Source organism: Tachypleus tridentatus, chromosome 5, assembly GCF_004210375.1.
Source record: "Tachypleus tridentatus isolate NWPU-2018 chromosome 5, ASM421037v1, whole genome shotgun sequence".
Taxonomy (NCBI): Eukaryota; Metazoa; Arthropoda; class Merostomata; order Xiphosura; family Limulidae; genus Tachypleus; species Tachypleus tridentatus.
In genome coordinates, this window is record NC_134829.1 from 9,291,559 (window position 1) to 9,313,547 (window position 21,989).

Genomic DNA, 21,989 nt, shown 5'->3' on the forward strand with positions numbered 1-21,989 from the left:
CATTAATTAGCTCATTTTTTTTTTAATGACAACAAAGTGTAGTTCTTACATTAAACTCTTCTTCGTCACCTGCAAGTTTTTTCTGTGGATTACTTGAAACTAAAGAACTGGGAGAATCTAAAGTATTTATTGTACAAGAAATATTATTCATACAATGATTAGAATTTTGCTCAATAAAAGTTATCACAAACTTCTAACTTTTTTCCTCAATGAAAAATGTAAATTCATAATTAATAAATGATTATCCATCTCTTGCATACATCCATAGAAATTCTTAATAAATTTTGAAATTAGTACTCAACTTCTTAAAACATTGCTATTACATCATTTAAATAATTACACACATTATCTTGTAAAATATCTATCCAAAGTATATTTTCACATAACTACAAAGGTACTTCTTGAGAAAAAAACTAAAAATAAATACTTTTCTTGAAACTTATGGTTATAGTCAAAACAACTTTTTTCCCTTAAAATTAACAGTAGGGTCCAGAACCCCATTAACTTTTTCAAATGATTTTTCTCGACTAGTTATACATCTAATTCTTGTGGAATCACAACAATGTTCCTAATACAAGATACAAGTAACAAAAAATATATGCAATTAAAAACACCATTATCATTAATCCCACTGTTTAATATTAGGATCTGCAAAACCTATGGCGAATATGATCACAATAATGAACAATTTGTAAACAGGTTGGTTATTTGGGAATACATTAATTGCTACCCTATAAGTATCATTTGAACTAAGGATTGCTTGGATTACATGAAATAATTTATTTAAATGTTTTGAAACTTAAGTTACTATGTTGAAGTCTTTTCAAATTATAAATACCCAGATATTATCTCAAGATCACTAAGTATGGAATACTTTAAAAGTAAACTTGGTCAGTAAACTATATTCAAAACATGTATAAACAAGTTACTGAAACAACTAATCTAGAACATATTCCCAGGTTTACATAGTGTCTGATACAGTTCAAGTTTCATGGTAGAAATAACAACGTTTGCTAGCTTTTTTCATCTTGTACTGAGGAATGAGTGAAGAAAGAGACAGAGTTACCAATCCAATATTAATTTACTGCAAAAGAGAAGTGTCTAAATAATGGTACTAGATTGCATTTCACCAAAATAAAATTCAAATATTGGATATCAAAATAAGAAGTTAACAGAGCATAAGAAGAAACATACATACACCATCCATCTATCAATATCAAGATATGTTTAACTGACAATAAGATGATTTCAAATTTTACAAAAAAGCCTTATTTTAAAACAGTCAATATTTAGCACAAAGTATAAGCTGCTCCAACCTTATACTACCAGTTACTAAAAAATGTAAACCTTAAAAAAAACCTTTCAAATTTTTAAAATTTGTAAAACTAAGCACAGTTTAGCATAAACATCAACAGTTTATTTCTGTTTTATTTTAATAAAGATTTTGTTAATTGTACACACTTTCCCCTTATTTTATATACACTAAAAAACTTGTTAAATACAGTACCCCACACTTCCTGGACAAATTTGCTGTTATCAGTGGATCCAATTCACTGATCACATCAAAGTATCACACACATACACTAAATTTTTTTTCTTTCTTTGTTTGTTTTACATATCCAATCCATATCATGTATTCAACCTAAAATTTGAATTAGGATATAATCAAAGCCAAATCACAATGACCATAACTTACACATATAGACAATATAAGAATGAGATGATTTAAATTGCATGATTTACATGCCTGACTGTTGGAGTGAGATTGAGCACCGTGGTGAGAGCAAAAGAGCTGTATGAGGCTTTGAGAAAGAAAATTGTAGCAGCTTATGAGTCTGGTAAGGGATTTAAAAAGATCCCAAAAGATTTCGAAATCAGCCATTCCACTGTCTGGAAAATAGGCAACAAGTGGAGGACTTTCAAAACAACTGCCAACATGCCCAGGTCTGGTCGTCCAAGCAAGTTCACCCCGAGAGCAAACCGCAAGATGCTATAGGAGGTCTCCATACACTTTAAAATGTCATCACGGGATTTACAGCAGGTTCTGGCTACTGTTGATGTGAAAGTGCATGCCTCTACAATCAGAAAGAGACTGCACAAGTTTAACTTACATGGGAGGTGTGCAAGGAGGAAACCTTTGCTCTCTAAGAGAAACATCAAGGCCAGACGACAGATTACCTTCCAGTACCCGTGCCAATGAAAATATCTAGATCAGCAAGACACAGTGAAGTGTATCAAATGAGCACGAGCTACTTTATTCTGTTGATTTTACTTCCCTGGCAGTTGTCTACCAGTTTACACATAGAAGATTTCAAACAATTCAACAGTGAAATTTGTCACTGGTAGGCTCACACTTGAGATTATATTATCAGTCATTTGCAAGGTAAAATACTTATATAACAACAAGATCATTAAACACTGTAAAGTCAAAACAACGAACATTTCAAAGAGAAATATCTTAAATATTCTTAACAGAAGCAGAACAATTTGCACAGCACAGCACTTAAGAAAGGAACAGAGTCCCAACACCACACCCCAGACCACTGTGTACCATCTCCCTTATTCACAATGTTAAAGCTGGGGTTAGGGAAAAACAAAAACAATCACTGCAATAAAACCAGCATTATTAACAAAATAATATACTACACGGGCCCGGCCTGGCCTGGTGGGTTAAGGTGTTTGACTCGTAATCTGAGAGTCATGGATTCAAATATGCTTGCCCTTTCAGCCATGGGGATGTTATAATGTAAAAGTCAATCCCACTATTTGTTGGTAAAAGAGTAGCCCAAACATTGGCAGTGGGTGGTGATGACTAGCTGCCCTCCCTCTAAATTAGGGAAGCTCTCATGTAGCTTTGTGTGAAATTCAAAAACAAATAATATACTAGACTTATAAAGAATTACAATCCAAATATTAATACAACCACATTTTTGAACAACAACTGTTTATCAAAGTAAGAAACATAGCTAAACATACTGGAATAATTACAGGTCCTTTTGCCCCAACAAGAAAGTTTGTAAAATTATGTGATCTCCACGATCAGCCTTCTCATCCTGTGTAATTAAGTTTAGCACTATCATAGATACAATGAAAATTACCATTCAAAAACTAAACTGTTAAGCATTTTATAGAAGGAATTTGATGTGCAACTGTTTCTCTTAACAGAGAAGTTTAGCCAATATATGAACCAAATGAAATAATCCAGATATGAATAATCATTCAAATTAAGTTAACCACTGATCTCACATAAGAGTAGTGCTTTCACTGATATTTATTTTGAGTATGTAGAGAATAATAATAATAATAAAAAAAAGTCTGAGGACAACTGTCTCTTAATATACTGAAGTTAGTAATTCTTACATTCTTGGTCTGTAAAATAAATATGCATAGTCTCACAAGTAACAGTGATTATACCGTCCAAAACAACTACCCTTCATGAAGATGTTACTCTCTTACAATGATATTAAAGATACCTTCAAGATACAATGCATTCAAAGCTTATTATTATTACAAACCTTCTTGGATTAAAGAAATTTCACACTTTTTCTCTTTTTAATGGAGATTTTCTTAAAACCAGTTTCTATTTAATAAAAATGCATAAAAAATCTGTGTTTTGTAATATTAATCTAAATATTTTAGCATAAATCAGTTGAAAGATATAACAGATCTTTTTTGAATATATTTTTATTAAAGGGTAAAAATGACCACCAACACTAAACTAAAAAATACAGTTCAATATACCAATAAATAAATGTATAAAACTTGATTAAAAAGATGGCCCTCTTCTGCAATGTAATTAAATTGAATTTGGGTGGTAATTAGGTAGGCTAGAAAAGGATGTCACAATTTCCAGTATACAGGGTACAGCCCAAAATCTTGATTTATTAACATCAAAAATAAAATTCACTGCCAAAAGAACTTGTCTATTAATAGTAAGCAGCTATGAAGATACAGAGTTTAGAAGGTTGGCTGAACTGTCCCTCTTCCATAAAATAGTAGAATTATTCATATTAACCTAAACACCTTATAGTGACTTACAAGCTTAAACAAGTCTTATTTAACAATATCAGTAAACAGAATGCAAGATATCCATGGAGAAGACACCTTTATAAAATTAAGAACCAGATAATGTATTCACTGTCATGTGTTGTGTTGAATTTTGTAAGGAGGAAGAAGGTACAGAATTTACTCTCCATAAGCCTGGATATTATAGCAGATTCAGCCACACTGGTGAGTAATTCAGATGTCACAAGAGGTTTAAATTTCTATAGTAAATTTTAAAAAAGGGTGTACTGGAAAGCTTGATTTATGTACACACCCACGAAATATCTTCCTTACAAAAAACTTTTGCAATTATCTGTATCTAACTTAGGTAATTATTATACATTACATATTTACTAAAGAAATAATAAAAGGATATATATAGAACATGGTAAGACAAAATACCCATTACTACCACAGTCAAATCCTATAATATTAAGAATATTGTCTTAAAAAGTCTCTAAAAAAACACTAATAAAAACACAAACCTGAAAGTGAGCTTTCGTCTTTCCTCTTGCTAAGTCCCTGAATGTCCTTCACCAAGTGTTTCATTCAATCTATAACACAAAAGTGTTTTGTTATTTTGCACTTCGAACTACAAATGTACTGGTAATGAATTATTAATAATAGATACTGTAAACCTTTAATTTTTTTATTTTTGTTAGTTATATATACCACTATTTTATATCTCTATTACACTGCAATCTCCCACAAACTCAACTATAAAGACACTTAAAATACCTGATTACATAGTTTCATAAACAATGAAAAAACTGTCAGTTTATATACAGAAAGAAAATACTTTAAAAATATGATATAAAAATACAAGGAATGACAGTATATGTTTCACCTAATTAAAAAAATTAAATCTAAGATTGTTATCATGAAACATTTAAAAGTAAATAAATAATTTGTGTGCTTTAATGAACACAACAATATCAGCGTCTTAGATAGAACACTGAGAGAACTCGGATCCCTATTCAACACAAATTTAAATTTCAGATTTGGAAAGTTGTAGAATCGGAAAATAATAATTAGAATATAACATAAGGAACAGAAATAAGCATTTTACATCCATAATATAATAACAGAAGAAAAACAATTAAGTGCCTGTCTTAACAAATATCAATTTTAAAATAAAACTATGCACATACTATTTCCATGTACCTTAAGAGTTCTCTGGACATAATACTTTTGTTATTATGTTTGTTATATTATTAACATTGAAAAAACAGGTTATTAAATAATTTATTTCAATCCTTTTTAACCTCTTCTCAACATAATAAATGTTCTCTAGTACTATTATGTGACTAAATATAAATTAAGTATTGTTAACTTAAATGCTACAGCTTATTTACTTAAAAGGAAATTAAAGATTTATATCTTCACCCATAAAATGTTATAATGATAAGTCATTATCTATTGTAAAAAGTTTTACAATTATCTGTATCTAACTTAGGTAATGATTATACAACACGTACTTACTAAACAAATAATAAAAGGATATATATAGAACATGGTAAGACAAAAGACCACAGTCAAATCCTATAATATTAAGAATGTTGTTTTAAAGGTATCTAAAACACTGATCAGAAACTTTTGGGCTACTATTTTACCAATGATTAATGGGAATGACCATCACATTAAAATACCTCATGTCTCAAAGATCAAGCATATTCAGTGACAGATTGCAAGTGGGGTACTATTGGGCTAAATTTTATGTTTGAGAAAAGCAAATCCATTATATGTCATGAATGAAATACAAGTTCAAAAGTAAATAAAGCTTTCTACATTAATATAAAGGGTAGCTAACTTAGTAGTGAAAAAAATAAAACAAACATGTAATACATAACTTTAAAAACTCCAAATAACTTCACTACTTTCATCACTAAATACAGGAACAATTTTTATTCTAGAACATGTTTTTGTGATGCAGTTATTTCCATATATACAACAGCAAAAACTGAACAGCAAGTTTGTTTGTACAACCTTTCATAAAAACAATGTCATGTTTCTTGCTATTCAGAAATGTCCATTTTACTTAAGGTTTTAAAATAAATTTTTCATGCATGATAAGTTCAATCTTTACCTTTATCAGAGCAAGTATAGATCAAATTCAACTAGACGTTGTTGAGAAAGTTTCTCAAATATGTGACATGGAATAATATAAAACTGAATTAGCTCTTACAAGCAAAATGAGTTTTTTTTTCATACTTTGAAATGTATTGAAGTTCAAAACATTCATAGTGAACTACAAAAATAAATTACGCCATTCAGTTTTTGATGAGGCACAAGTTCCATCTGAGAATCTGTCTCTTTCACTCTTCTCTGCATTTTCATTATCATCTGATTGTTTATCCAGCCACATCATTATATTCCACCTTGAATAAATTTCAAAGAAAATTAATGGAAAATAAAAATTATACATTTCATTTTACATTGCACATAATAATATTCAAAACCAATAAATTACAAGCAAACACTGAAGTTGAAACAACAAAAGCTAGCTTTAATAAATTTAAATTAACTGTCAAATCAAGAAAAATTCCCTAATTTATGAAATGCCTCTGCTTATTTTGGAGCAAAGCTATACTGAATATTCACAACCAAAAAGTAGCTTGTCATTGTCTCGCAAACTTTTTTACTCATACTTCTAAACTTTTGTTTTATGGAACAATTTGTAAAAAGAAAATGATAATTATAATTACAGGCAATGAAACTCACAGTTTCTAGCAAAAAAATATTTTTCAAACAAAGAGTAATAAATACCTTGAATCTACAAATTACAGAAATGTAGCCTCATGAGGTTAACCTAATCTCACTCAAATTATATATTTTCTTATTATCTCAGCTCAATAAAACTGTAATGTCACCTGGTGCACCTGCTGTTCTGAAAAGAAAAAAAATAATAAAAGTCTGGAAGTGAGGGAATGGGATGGAAGAAAGTCTGATAAACTTTTGTGAATTTCTGTTTAATGCTTGAATAAAGTTGTTGGAAAGGTTCACAAGGATGATGGCATTGTAGAAGGTCCAAAGGAAAATTTATCCTCCCACTAGGAAACAACAGGATAGAAAAATAAAAATATGAGATCATACTCAGATACAGAATGCTCCAATGATAAATATCATCAAAAACGAGCACAATTTTGTCTTTGCTTCTCAAATAATGCAAATTAACCTTCAACATGCTATATTTTAATAAACAATTATTTTTAGTACACATGTATCTACAATATTCTAGTACTACACAAGGAATTTGAGGATATGTAACAAGAATTAATTTATTTTCACAAATAAACAAAACTGCATAATACAGAGTAGTCACTTAACTTTTCCCTACTTTTCTACATATTAATTTATTGCATCTTACAAATACTAACAAAGTGAAATCTGATGCACATATACAGCAATTTAATTTCACAAAATAACAAAAATAAAAGACTGACCATAGGGGTTTAAATTATTAATTTACAAGAATAAGACAACTAAATATAATTTCTTTGATCATATTACACACTTCATTCATGTCTCCTGAATAATGAATAATACTTTAGATTTTCTGGGGCAAATTATTTCACACACTAGCAAGTTTGATATTTTCTTTTGGCTTCTTTATTCATCAGTTTAATTTTGGTTGAGAGTTGTTTCTATTTCAGCTTTCTTCAACCAGGAGCTATTATATCATGCAGCTCAAACAATTTTATGTAGTTCTAAAGTTCTCATTACAGTTAAGAGATTGGATTTTGTGCAATTGGACTTTTATGTGCAAATCCCAGAGACCTGCTAAAGCACTAAATTTTAATAACAATTGTACATCACATTTTATGTATAATAATGGATGTTACAATAAAATGTAGACTTCAGCATCTTCAGATAAAATTTTAAGAGAAGTTTCTTTCACATCTAATACAAAAGTGTACAATTTTACTAAAATTTTCATTAAATCCAAAAATGAACTTTTGTATCCCAAAGTTCAAATAACAAAAATACATAAGATAATGCTTAGAACCCTCTAAAAGACTTTACAATATTGTATACATTTTAACCCATTGTTTCTACAGCTCTGAAAAATTCTTTAAAATAGTCCCTACTCTCAACACAATATCAAGCTTGGATGCACAGACATAATATATGCACATGCAAACATAAAAACCTATCTAACCACATAAATAACTTACAAAACTTCCACGTACAAAATGTACTACATGAAGCATCAATCAAGATTTGTAAGTTTTAATAATTCAATTACATAAGTGCAGTCAATTTGTTGAGATTAATTATCACACTTGGCAGACTCTGTTTAACAAAACAAGAAGAGTATTCACAACACAATACAATTAGAACTAATACATAACAAACTACATAAACTACTTCCAATGTGAAATGAGCATGATGGGATTTGAATGCAAACTTCAAGAAATTACTTATTATTCTCTGTTACTTATTTTAACAATAATCTTATTTTCCATTCCATTACATTATTTCCTTTTCCTGGTTTATTAGGGGTAACCATCCTAGCACAAATAGTTGTAAATGTTAAATTGTATTTTTGATATATGCATATCTATCAAATGGTTGGGAATTCTCTATAATGAACTAAACAAGTGCTAAACATGTCACCCATTGCACCATGACTTGCAACTGCAGCGAGAAGCCACTGCATTAACATTGCATGCATATGTTATCAACATAAAGTGCAATCAACATTGGTATATTCTCAAAGATTACATAAATTTAATTTTTAATGTTAATGCTGACAAAGGAAGCATTAACAATAACTTTTTGTGGACACCATCTTTTGACTTGTACATATAAATTAAAAAAAGTAAAGTATGAAAGATCAAGTTATAATACAAAAAAAAGTTTAAAGCATAGATCTAAGGCCTATACTTAGTAGCCCTCAGAATGAATTTTAAATGCTTTTCTGTGAGAACATTTCTTCTTCTCAACCTTACTTTTAGTCATGTGGTTTGAAAATGATGTTTTCTAAAATAATTACTGTTTTTAATGTTGTAACTTTTACTTCAGTTTAGTTGTTTAATTTCAATCTTGTTCCATGACTGAATTTACTTTTACATGCACATCTTTAATAATGTATAAATGGCTTATTGTGGGTGATAACTCACAAATTTACATAGTACCCTAATTTTATTACACATATTTAATTACACACCTTTCTCCTTCTGGTATCATACTGGCATCTCCATCTTTCTTGTATATATCCTGCTCCAAAACAATTTTGTTGGAACTCTTTTCAAATGACTTGCAAGTCTCTTCCAGAGACATTGTAACCTTGAAGTCTTTTACATGCCCACAGATCATCTGCAAAAAATGAGTAATATCCACTTCTAGTAGGTTTTCCTGGCAGATTCCATCCACAACTGCTTCAACATCTTGTTTTTCAAGGTGGTGACCTTGATTTACCTAGGTAAATCAGCAAAAACAAAACAAAACATGAATTAAACATCTGCATAATCTTCAACTAAAAATGTTTTTTTAAGTTGTATTTGTATTTTAGCATGCATATTACTTTAATTGACAATAAAATAGTATTGTAAACATTAATTTTAAGTTTCACACACATATAAATGATATTTCGCTCGGATTCCGTCATATATATATATTTTACTTAATAAAAATAAGCAAACCAAATCTGAAACATCAAAAACTAAAGCACGAAAGTTGAAGGGGAAAAAAAATATCAGTGAGAAAGAGATATAGCATCTTCTAAATGTGACATTCTCATCTGAAGTTGAAGTTTCAGCTAACGTTTAAATAGCTCTGACAGAAACACTACAAAATCAGGTGGAAATGTAAAGGGAAAAAATGCTCTTTCTGTTGGTTATAAACAGGAGTTAAAGAGTAGTATGTGGGACTAGATAAGAACTTTTAAAAGATGTGGGAGAAACCACTCTATGATTTTAAAAGATACCTACTTTTTTATGAATCTGCTAAAGGTGCGAAATTCTTATTTCATATTTAGCTTGTATGTATTTCAAATTTGCGTTTCTAATTAGTTGGCTACTTGTACATGTTGTATGGTGGGCATAATAAAATATTAACTGAGCAATAAGACAACTAGACACACAAAAATCAATATTTAACTTTTTTTCTTTACATTTCCTTTTAAATTAAGAAATTAATGCGACTACTTCTCATCAAGCACACAGGTAGCTCCCTCAACTATTCAAGAACAATCCTAACTTTTGAAAATTGTGCAGGCACAAACTATAAACCCAAGAATCTTAGTGAGAGGAAGGGTGTAAAAGTAGATGAGAGAATATAAGTAGTTACTGGGAGTATGTTTTCAGATTAAGAAAGTGTTAGATTCTGAAACATTACAACCTTCCTCTCACACAAAGCTGGAATCATACATTGCCAAGTTGGAAGGGCCAGTGAAGGTACATCAATCGTACACCAAACTGAAATCAACTGCACTGAAAGAACAGGTATACTAGAATATGAAAAGAAAGTGTACTGATGGAATACCACACTATTTCTGGAACAGGAATAAATACTGATATAATTGGGTCTGAACTGAATTGACAGGCACAATAAAAGATATATAGCACTGAATCACTATAGGAAATACTGAATAACTATGACAAGATACAGTAAGGAGTTGAGAAAAATAGGAAGGCTTGTGTGTATGCAATGTTAAGGAAAGTGCCTTTGGTTACATTTGTTTATGCCAAGTGTCGTCAATCTGGAAAAAAACATTCAGTGGAAACACCTCATATAAGACTTAGCAATAAAAAAAAACATCAGGGTGAAGTGCCCTGGACATGTAGGATTCATAACTAGACCTCTGTCCACATCAATTATAAGAAACAAGATGCAATACCAAACATAGTGACAGTGAGTTGTATCATAATGCCAGTAAATGAGCTAGAGAAAAACAGCAATAAGTACCTAGGGCTTGAAATTTGGATAGGCCAAGTGCAGTTTGCCTAAGCAAAAAACATCCAGAAGCAGCATCATGGATACTGAATATTATTGTACAATTCATTATTTTGTACTGTAACCATAAGAAAAACTACAGCTCTCTTTATCACTTAGTGGATACACATGGGCTAGAAAGTAGTTTTCCAACACCCACTCGAGAAGAAATCTTTATGACCTACCACTCTGACAAGTTAGAACCAGAAGTGGTAAGGACTCCCATTCTCCACTAGAAGAAACGCAGCAAAGAAGGAGGCCAGAAGAACAACACACTGAGGACAGTGCAATGGGTGTCCATAATTCCCTATTTGAAAAGCAGATAAAGCCTGATTGCAGAAATCAGTGGGGATGGGCAGAAAAAACAACATACATTATGAGTGAGAGAGAGAGAGAGATACATATACAAGCTGCCAGTAGTTTTACAGACTTACAGAAACACCCCATATCAATATAATTATTGAATTCTAGTGCAAGTATAACATGGAGCACATCTGACCATATAAGACCTGTCAGCATGCGAGACCCTGAAATACATTATTTATCAACTAAAAATATGTATGAAAAGTAATATTCTGGTCTAGCACAGTCAAAGGTGATGAGACGTGTAGAATCATCACAGAAGGCAAACAATACCTATCCTAGGTCATGCATATAATGTGCAACAAACGTATAGTGAGGTATTCACATTCGAGCCTGAATGATATCCTCCAAAGACTGGCAAACAGATAAAAGTGATAGTTATATGATGATCTTGGTGAGAAGAAACATTGTGTTATTGGCGACCTTCTACGGACAAATCCGAATAAGCAATCATACAAGTTGATAAACTTAACCAGTGAGTACATATGAGGACATAGGGAATCCTTGGAATAAATAGACAGAAATAACACCACGAATCGAGGTATTATGGACCACACAACATCTTAGGAAACAAATTGAACAAAGAAGTTTATCTGTAACCAAAGGGGAGTATAACAAGTAGGAAATGAAAGAGAAAGAAACAGGAGAGAAGGTAAAAAGGCCAAACCTGGGCAAACAGATGTCAAGGAAAGAAAGGTCCGATAAGGAATGATAAAGTATGCAAGAAACATCAATGACCACAAGTAAGGAAGAGAAAGAGATATGATAAAACAAAGTAACAGGGGACAGACAAGAATAGAACAAGAAATGAAGGAAATAATATGGGATGAGAGTTTTCTTTAAACAGGAGAATCTCAAGGTCTTTGACAGGGTAGTCCTATAACTATGAACAGCTGATACAAACAAACTCTGATCAAACAACCAGGCAAAGAACTGGTAAATAAGATATACAAAAGGACAGGAAGGATGAAAGCCACAGCAAATGGACCAAGATATGAAGAAAACCACTGCCTCTGGTATAAAGACAAGGAGAAAGGAAGAATGGAATGGAAGAGGAAAGATGCTAAAGAGTCCAATAAACTGCAAAACTTTCTACAGACAGCAAAAAAATGCTGTCTGTAGCATAATGGTAATTATCATAACTCACCAGGAAGACTAACAGGTAAGTACAAGAACCACCGTCATGAGCAAGTCGATGCTGATGCAAAAGCCACATGAGCAAGTGGAATTCAGTGACAATGGTATGAACTATATCTGATTGCAATTGTCAGAGGAGAGACTGAGACAAAGGAAAGGCCAGGGGATGTTGCTCCAGTAAAGGCCAAAGTAGAGGGAACCATGTCTGAGCAGGCCAATACAGAGTAGTGAGAAAGAAAAAAGTTGTCATCTGGATAAGGGGAAAAAGAGTCTGATTTGAGTGCAGATACATAAGTGAAGACTACTAGGTAGTTCTAGTAGGCCCAGTGAAGAAGATTCATAGTCTGAAAATAAAGATCTAAATTTAGTTATCCTTGCTTAGTGATATAGCTGATAACAGTGGAATAATCAGTTTGAACCACAACCACCTTGCAGAGGAAATAATACAGAGTCCAATAAAGTGCAAAACGTTCCAGGATATATCAAATGGAAAGAAGTCTCCTCAATAAACAACCAACCAGAAATCTCATGGGAATTGAGGAAAGCTCCCCCTCACCCAATCCACCAAAGAAACATTATTCCACTTCATAAAACAAGGAAATAAAGAAGAACCAAACAGTAGCACCTGGAAATGGAAGAACCATAGAAAACAGCATGACACAAGAACACTTGGTATATGAAGATAAGCAACCATCATGATTTGATCATTCAGAGTTCCAGGGAAAAGAAAACCTCTTAAGTGAGAGGTAATACTCCATGGTAAAGCACAGTGACTTCAGTTAAAAAGTTCAACTTGGACAATTCTATAACAGGTCTCCAAACATCTGTCTTTTGAGGGACAACAATTAGATGGGAATTACACTCAAGGGGAATGAGTAACACCCATTTGGCAGCCCCTTTGTGTAGTAAATCTTGAACAGACCAATCTTTGAAGAAAAATGATCCCAAAGAGGAGGAAGGAAGGAAATAGATAGATAGGTAGAAACCTTCAGACAGAACTTAGAGCCCACTAGAATTGTCATGAAGTACAGCAATATAAATTAATAAACAACATTTGACATACAAAACCATTATGGAACTTGTATGTTAAAAAACAATTATCAAACTTACAAGTCCACTAAAGAAAAGGATAAAGGACACAACAGAAAAACCTATCTTGGAGGAAAAGACAACAAGTTAACAATAAGAAAATTTGACTCAAATTTCAATAGTAATGAAAAACGAAATTACAACTTAATCCTTTTGCTACAGGCTCAGTATAATATACGCAAGTTCTACACATTTGCACATGTCAAGTATTTATGCTAACTTTTGACACAACGTTTATATCTTCACTAAATTAGGTAGGTATTTAGTAGAGATTACAGGTATTTTGTATAAAAAGAATCAGATTTTTTTTTATGAAATATTTATGCTAAAGATTTGTTAGTGGAAATAGAGTCTGTTTTGTTACTAGTCTGACTACAATGTGTTAAGATCTGGAAATTTTTTATATCTCAGTGGTTGGTTGGTTGATTTCGTGTTTTATGGCACAAAGGAGCTAGGCTATCTGCGCCCAACATCCGGAAAAAAGGTAAAATTAAAGTAAATGTAGTAAAATTCATAAAAGGACATGAAAGTAAAACAAAACAGCAAGTAAAAACATAAATAGCATAAAACCAATGTTTACATCTAGTCTACAACATTAAGAGAAAAACTACAGTGACAAAAGTCGTAACCAATAACACTGTCTAATGTTATGGAAAAACCTTGGGACAGAACATGTTTAAAATAGTGCCGTTGAGAGTCATAAGGATGGCAAGAAAGTACAATGTAGCTTATAGTAATCTGAGTGTTATACAAACTACACATTGGTGCATCAGTTCCAGATAAAAGGAAACGATGTGTTAAAAAACTGAGACCAATGCGTAGTCCAGTCAGAACAACTTCCTCCTTCCGAACCTTACGGAAGCAAGGCAGCCAAACTCCACTATAGGGTTTTATTTGGAAAATAAATACTGATCATAAATAAAGTTCCATATCAGGTTTTCTTTAATCGTTTTTTTTCAATATGCATTACTCTTACAAGTAAACCTTCAACTTCTTTACAGACATCCTAAAATATAGTAGTATCTTTTAACATCAAAACAGTTTACATAAAACTTACCATCACGTCCAACTTCTCTGTCAGGATTTTTACAGTCTCGTGAGACGTGTCCATCTTCACCATACTTGAAGCAACCAGATTTACTTCTCCCGTCCCCACCTACATTAGGACAATCTTGTGACATGTGCCCATCTTCACCACACTTACAACATCCTGTTAAGATGGTTAAAGGAATACTATGCAACTACATGCATGTATTATCACCCTAACTGAAAATAAATTAAAACTTAACACAGAATTTAAGAATAATATAATGTTACATGTTTTTCATGTTGATTTAAAAATTTATAATAATCTATATTAGTGTTGCAAGTTGAAAGGATTAGTTAGATTTGATACATTCTCAAACTAAGGAGTCATGTTAAAGCAGAAATTTAAATTCTAACAAAGTAACAGGATGCAGAAACTAAAACCATGTTCAAAACAACTTACAAAAATTTTCCCCCCAGAAAATTTAAATGTAAAAGATGAGCCACAGTGAACTTCATAATAAAGATTGTATTGTTCTATAATTCTGTGTAAAAACTTCAAAGTTATGTATAGCCATCCCCAATTCTTAATTAATATACTAGAGGAAATGAAGCTACTTCAATATCACTCACTACTCATGTCTAACCAAAGTGACATGAGTCATGTCACTTTTAGCACACTCATGTTTCTATGGCAACAGGTTACAAGTTATAAAATCTTATATTAATAGTTTTAACATTCTAAAGTCTGGGCAGCATCCAGCCTAATCAGGTAAGGATACTGATTCTAACCTAAGTATCTGCAAGAGCTTAGTCATTAGAATCAATAAGTTAATAGAATTCCCAATTTTCAAATATGAACAACTTTACACAATAAGAAGCCTTGATATTATCAAATTTTCTGATTAACACCATTTTTAAAATCACATTTAACATGAAGTGAACTAGTAGCCAGGAATCTGAACAAAGGGAGAAGAATTTACACTTGGAAGATCTCAGTATAGACCTGAGGATGCTGCACTAGGCTTAGATAAATATAATACCAAGGATACCCCAAGCAACCTTTCAGAAGACCCTAACTTGACAGTGAGGACTGGTAATGCCAGGGCAAAAGGATTGACCACTTTTTTTTACTATTATTATTACCCTAAACCATATGCAAATTTTGGAAAATTCATATACCGTAGGAGGCAACACTAGCTGTCTGGCAGGATCAAATGAAAGGGTAATAGGTGCTGAAAAAGAAAATATAATTACCCTACTCAAAGGCAGTGTGAAGATTGAAAAAAATAGATTAGAGTTAAAACTCAGCAGGAAATAAAGCAGGTTTTATGAAAGACATGTGAGAATCATCCACATGTACTAACATACAGATAATATCCAAACTAAAGGAGTTGGCTTATCCACACTGTAATAGTAGCAGGCAACAGATCTAGACAATGAGGGGTCCAACGGTAGAATAAAAAAATAGCAGGAGCCCTTAAAATACGTACGTGCCAAATAACACCAAGACAAGATGCAGAAGATGAGTCTAAATGAGTATATAGGAAAGAAACAGGAGGGAGGGAAATAGGATGAAAAGTACAATCACCATCCCAAGTAACAGAAGTCTTAGAAAAGAAGCCAGGTCTGGGTAAAGTAAGCATAAGTACAATGTAAGACTGTGAAAAACACTAATGATATTAAAATCAGAACAATGGAGACCATAGGTAAGGAGATGGAAATATGTCTAGAAGCCAATAATTCAAACAGAGCATGTGTCAGAGAATATAAAATCATTGTCAGGTCCCAACGAGGCATGAAAAGGGTCGGAATAAAGTGGGGAAGGCAAAATGTAGAAAACCAAGCTATCCAATAACCAGCTAGAGTGAAGATTGATAGTCCATAGCTAAACAAACAACCACGTGAAAAGGACTGAGCGGTGAGTCACCATAGAACAGGAAGTGGTAGACAAAACAGTGGTGAAAAGTTTGCCACTTCTGTTGACAGAAAGAAGAAAAAAAAACGAAGGACAAGAGGAATGTGATATAGAAAGTGGTACACATTTGGAAAGTATAGATGGTTATGGACCAGGCAAATCCCATATATGAAGATGAAAGGATAACACCCCTAGATGAGAGAGAGAGAGAGAAAGAAAAATATAATATCACAATAATTTATGTTTGAAGCGAGATATACCCAGTTTGTCATTGAGATAAATATCTCAGTCTCTGGCTATCTAATTAGCTAAATTTATCAATTATCTGTAATATCATATGGGATGAATCATACTTTTATCACTCATTTGTATTCTAGACTTCCTGTTGTTTATAAATTCAATAAGACTTAGCCTGAGAACAATGTTTAGCAGTTTGTAAATTTGAGCAAGTTGAGGGTGGGTGTGGCAAGAGGTTCTTGCATTTTCATTGGTTGCTCTGAAGTTCCATATGATTGAAGCATAGAAAATTTAGAAGATTAATGACATTTTACATAACATTTCATAGTTTAAGGGGGAAGTTCAAAAGAGGAAATAACTGAAGAACAAATATTCAAATTCTCACACCAGGGTAATTTAAAGTTGTTTTTAAATATTTTCTTATATTATTAAGAACTTAAAATTTATATAATATTAAAAGCTGCATTATCATCTATGGTTTCTTGTCAAGTTTGTTCGTACATCAAGGTAGTTAAGTGGTTTAATTATATTCTGAATGTAACTTACTGAAACATCATGACACGTCCGTTTGACCAGCCCGTGTGCTAAGAGTTCATACATCTCAAGTGTCTTGTTCGGATCATGAAAGGTGTCAACCAATGTACTTATATAGTTTTATTTAGACTGTATTCTGCCCTTAAATACAAAATGATTAGTAAAGCATACTGCAAGTGATTCCAGTGCCAGCAGTAAGCCAAAACACTGAGACACAATCCATCTCAGTAACAACAAAACTGGAAACTATCAAGAAGTTTGACGAAAGCCAGACTTATGTTCTCATCATCAGCTACAGCAACTATCGAGAAAGAAAAAATTATCTCTTAAGTTACTAAATCGGTATTGCCCTATGATAATGGATAGCAAAGACTGACTTGACAGATTAAAAAAAAAAAAGAGCATCATTTACACAGCCTAAAGGCAGCAAGTACTAAAAAGGAAGCAACATCAATGTGCCAACCAGTTTAAAAGATATTATTGAACAAAGAAGATATATGACCCATCAAGTTTTCAACATTTAAGAGACTGATCTATATTGGGAAGAAGATGCCAGACAGAACAGGTTTAAACAACAAAAACAATTTTTGACAACTGGTTTACAACTTTTTCTGCCCTACAGTAGAGAGATATTTTTCTATGGAAAATGTTTCCCATAAAGCACTAGTGGTTGATGACAACTCATCAAATCACCCTAACAACCTAATTTACACATCAACAAACATTTCTGGGAAGTTTCTTACTCCAAACACCACTTCTTTGAACCAACAAATAAATCAATACGTCATAGCCTCTTTTAAAGCATATCACTTGTGACAAATCTTCAGATAAATGATCAGGGGCAGTGGACAGCAACAGAAACATCTACATCAGAGGTTTCTGGAAACCATTCAACATCAAGAATGTAAAGATGAATGCAGTTTGAAAAAAAAACTGGCTAAAATATGGGTACACTTTTCATCCTCTTGTTAAAATAAATCACATCATTAGCACATCAGTTTGGATTTTAATGGAATTGATGAGCAACTCATCAATGACTTACTGAAATCATACTGCAAACAACTGACCAATAAAGCGCTGATAAAACTCTCACCAAAATTTGGCTGCTCATGAAAAGAAAGATGACTAAAAACCAGAACCACAATTGTTTTTAAAACAAATGATGTTTCCCCTATTACAAGGCGATAATTATAATTATAATTTTTATTTTGCATGTGAAATTGGAATATTTACTGATGCATACAAGTATTTTTAAACTTAAGATCAAAATTACTATGCATGTTGTAGAGTCAACATGCATAAAGAAAATAGGCACAAGAAAAGCATTACTTAAAAAACGTCTTAAAACTAAATAACAAAAAATTTTCAGAGTCTGACGAAGAAAATATTATTTATTCCTCTTCAGCTTTAACATGTAAATCTATATAATACTTACCCCAGTGACATAAAATCAAGAAATACAGCAGCACCATTGTCGAAAAGATGAGTTATTCTTTCAAAATTGCACGTATGGCTTAATCTTCCATATCTACATCCTTCTACGTTCCACCAAGGACAAAAATTGGTGTCCTTGTAGTCTTCATAAATTCCCTCACTGTAAAAACAAATGCATTTTAGTTTTAAATCTATAGAAAAAACACAGTACAGCTGGACATCCAAATCAACCATAATATACAACTATGAATTTCAATGATAATGCCACATAAAATAACTGATTAACTTAAATTATGTTTAAATCAATTTATCACAAAAATTATTTAAAATATTTTAAGGTAAATTAATGGTTCAAAACATATCAACCAATAAAAATTAATGGTTCCAATTATTATTCTTTGCAATTAATCCAGCAACAAATGGCTTGTGTGAAAATAATTAATTAGCTAACCATTGATTAATTAGTCTAGTGATTAATCACTTACCACATTCCATCAATCACGTAGTTCTAAGTAACTGATTTATCTGAGGTATAATTTAGAAAATGATCAAACATGAGTTTTAAAAATAATAAACTGTTTGATTACTCTTTTATCTTTTTTTCCCCCTTATTCATACCTGTGAGTAAGGCCCAACAAGGTAAGGCACCCATACAGTAAACACAACACTCCTACTAATGAAGCTTAAATCAGCATGCAGGTGTAAAATCCAAGCCAAGTAAAGTACAGGCTTAACTCCAAAATACTCCCTGAAAATATTGAAAGGAATAAACACTGAAGTGAGTCTTATCAAACAAATTATAGTGGGTACAATAACTAATGAGAAACTCCAAAAAATCCATCCTTAAGAATTTGTTTTATATATATATATATATATATATAAAGATTTGTCTCAATTTTAAACTCTGACTAGTATGAGTAATAATTGTAAATTACTAGTAAATGACTAGTAATTTCATGCTAAAATTAATAAAATGTATATATCTTTAATATTACAGTTTCCTAACTTCATTTGCAGAGCTTCTAGAATCTTCTAATTGAATATGAAGTCATATAAAACTTTATATGTTATGCATTATTTTCTCTACCCTTACACTATATGAGCTCAGGCCATTTGTTTAACCTTGTAACCACACCAAAAAAAAAAATGAAACAACATTTTCATTTCTAAAATCCCTGCAGATTACAATAGAAGCTTACCATTATTTATCCTGACTACTGTCAGGCTTGCATCAGTTAAATATGACAACTTCCAATATACTAAGCCTATGTAACAAGCTAGGAATCACCTTGTATACACTTAGTTCAAATTACAGCATAAAATTATGTAATACACACAATCTTCATACATATATACAAATATTGCAAATAAATTAATCTATTTCTTCATTTTTATTTTCTCGTGTTACCTAATAAGTATTTTTTTTACTTTTATAACAAACAAAATATGTACACAAAAAATAACAAAAATCTAGTACTTAATTGTAAATGCCGTAATTTCTTTTGTTGTCAAAGACTTAAAGTGTTGAGAAATGCTAACCCAAATTTTCACTGGGCTGTTTATTTTTTTTCCCAAATTATTTATTAATTTCAAATATATACTTTAGAGCACAAACAATAATAAACACAAAGCATACAATGTCCTATAATTATTACAATTTAACTGGTTTTCTAACCAAACATTGTGCATTAAAACAATTTCCTTAGCTGGTTAAACTAAACTTAGTGATAGCAGATTTGAATCTACGTTCCGATAAACTTAAAAGCCATCCTGTGAACGAGATGGCATAAAACATAAAACAGAAGATTAAATATTGGTTATCAATAATGTAATAGCAAATACCAAAGACAGAGAGAGAGAGAATTATTGACATTTTTGAAAGACTGCATGTAAGAGAACAGAGCTTTATGGGATGGCTTGGTAACTGTAACATTATATTATGTATTAGGAAAATCTGCATGTCTGAAAGTTGTATTCAATCTCAGTCAATCAAATACAAGTGAAAAGACGATCTAAGATGAGCAATTTGGAACAAACAAGTGCCATCACGTGTTACAGAAATGTGAACACTATGATGTTACAAATTAAAATATTTTACTTTCGAAATTCAGAAATTAAAACTATATTACACAATAGAAACATCTGATTAACTTTATACTTATACTATTAGATCTACATCTATTTTGATTATTACCACATCTTTATGGAATTTTATAGCTCAATGAAAATAATACATTAGCAACACGAGAGAATTATCTCCCACCTATCACGACTGACTCTCCTTATATATAATTATTGTATTTGGAATGATCTCTTTCAAAACACAACCAGTATAAATAAAACACCAACTGAGACTCTAAACATGGCATACAAATATAAGATGTTTTTTTTTTGGTAATTTGAATCTTTAGGTAATGCTCAAAACTTTTACCAAGTGCTTTTTATATTAAATATTATATTAAATAAATAAATTTTGTCCAGGTAATTAATTATTAATACTCACTTGATGTCATCAAGAGGTTGTTCGTTATATATTGCTGAAAACAAAGCCCAGTTGTTCATTAACCATTTCCGAGGAACTTATTCATCTGAAGAATCACATTCCCCCTAAAATACATCAAAGTAAATTATCAACATAACTATTATTTTACTGATACAGGATGTGAAACATCTCCAAGCATAATGACAACTGATAAAAATATGTTAAAGCGCACTTTACTGGAAAATAATATTAATAACAAACTACAGTGGAGCGCCGTTAAGCCGCGGTATTTGGGGGGTCAACCTGCTTAACTGCGGCTTAAACCTTTGTGACTGAAAAGCCGAAGTCGCCAACAGCTCCGCCGAGAGCCTAATCCGGGCCATTGCCTGATCATTATAATATAAATGTAAAGACTATTCAGATACATTTGACAAGTGCCGTTTTAACACAAACGACCAATGCATTGCGATGGTTCGCTTTTCCCTGTAAAATTTCGTCTTCCCGTGTTACATGCGGGCCGCCATGTCAATATGATATGCTCACTATTAATTCAGAAACTGAAGTGATTTCTATTGGGTTTGTGGCCAATATTTATACAATTGCATAAAAATATCGGATTATCGAATTAAAAATAATACTTTAATTATTGATCACTTTTTTCACGGATTTACCGCGGATTAACTTTAATGTATGGAGAGGTGTGATTCGGTAAAAATGGCGGCCTCCATAAAGCTGACATAGAGAGCGGATAAGGTAGATTAACGGTCGATTTCTATTGTAATATGTTTT

The 21,989-nt window shown here is 31.8% G+C and overlaps 2 protein-coding genes across 20 annotated transcripts in view; one reads left to right on the top strand and one right to left on the bottom strand.

Annotated features, from left to right (window-relative positions):
• Positions 1-21,989, top strand: part of LOC143250479 (cyclin-Q-like) — a 477,792-nt gene that overhangs the window by 68,582 nt on the left and 387,221 nt on the right. The window lies entirely within an intron of this gene.
• Positions 1-21,989, bottom strand: part of LOC143250467 (KICSTOR complex protein SZT2-like) — a 65,048-nt gene that overhangs the window by 27,987 nt on the left and 15,072 nt on the right. For 3 of the 18 annotated variants that reach the window (XM_076501033.1, XM_076501034.1, XM_076501035.1), the window contains 7 exons: positions 21,222-21,325; positions 19,337-19,466; positions 18,720-18,878; positions 14,627-14,779; positions 9,215-9,465; positions 6,811-7,094; positions 50-117 (listed from right to left, as the gene is read on the bottom strand). In XM_076501033.1, the coding sequence (XP_076357148.1) occupies positions 6,911-7,094; positions 9,215-9,465; positions 14,627-14,689 (498 nt within the window). In that variant the 5' untranslated portion in view covers positions 14,690-14,779; positions 18,720-18,878; positions 19,337-19,466; positions 21,222-21,325 and the 3' untranslated portion in view covers positions 50-117; positions 6,811-6,910. The other 15 variants (XM_076501039.1, XM_076501040.1, XM_076501045.1 and 12 more) reach the window with 14 other exon arrangements.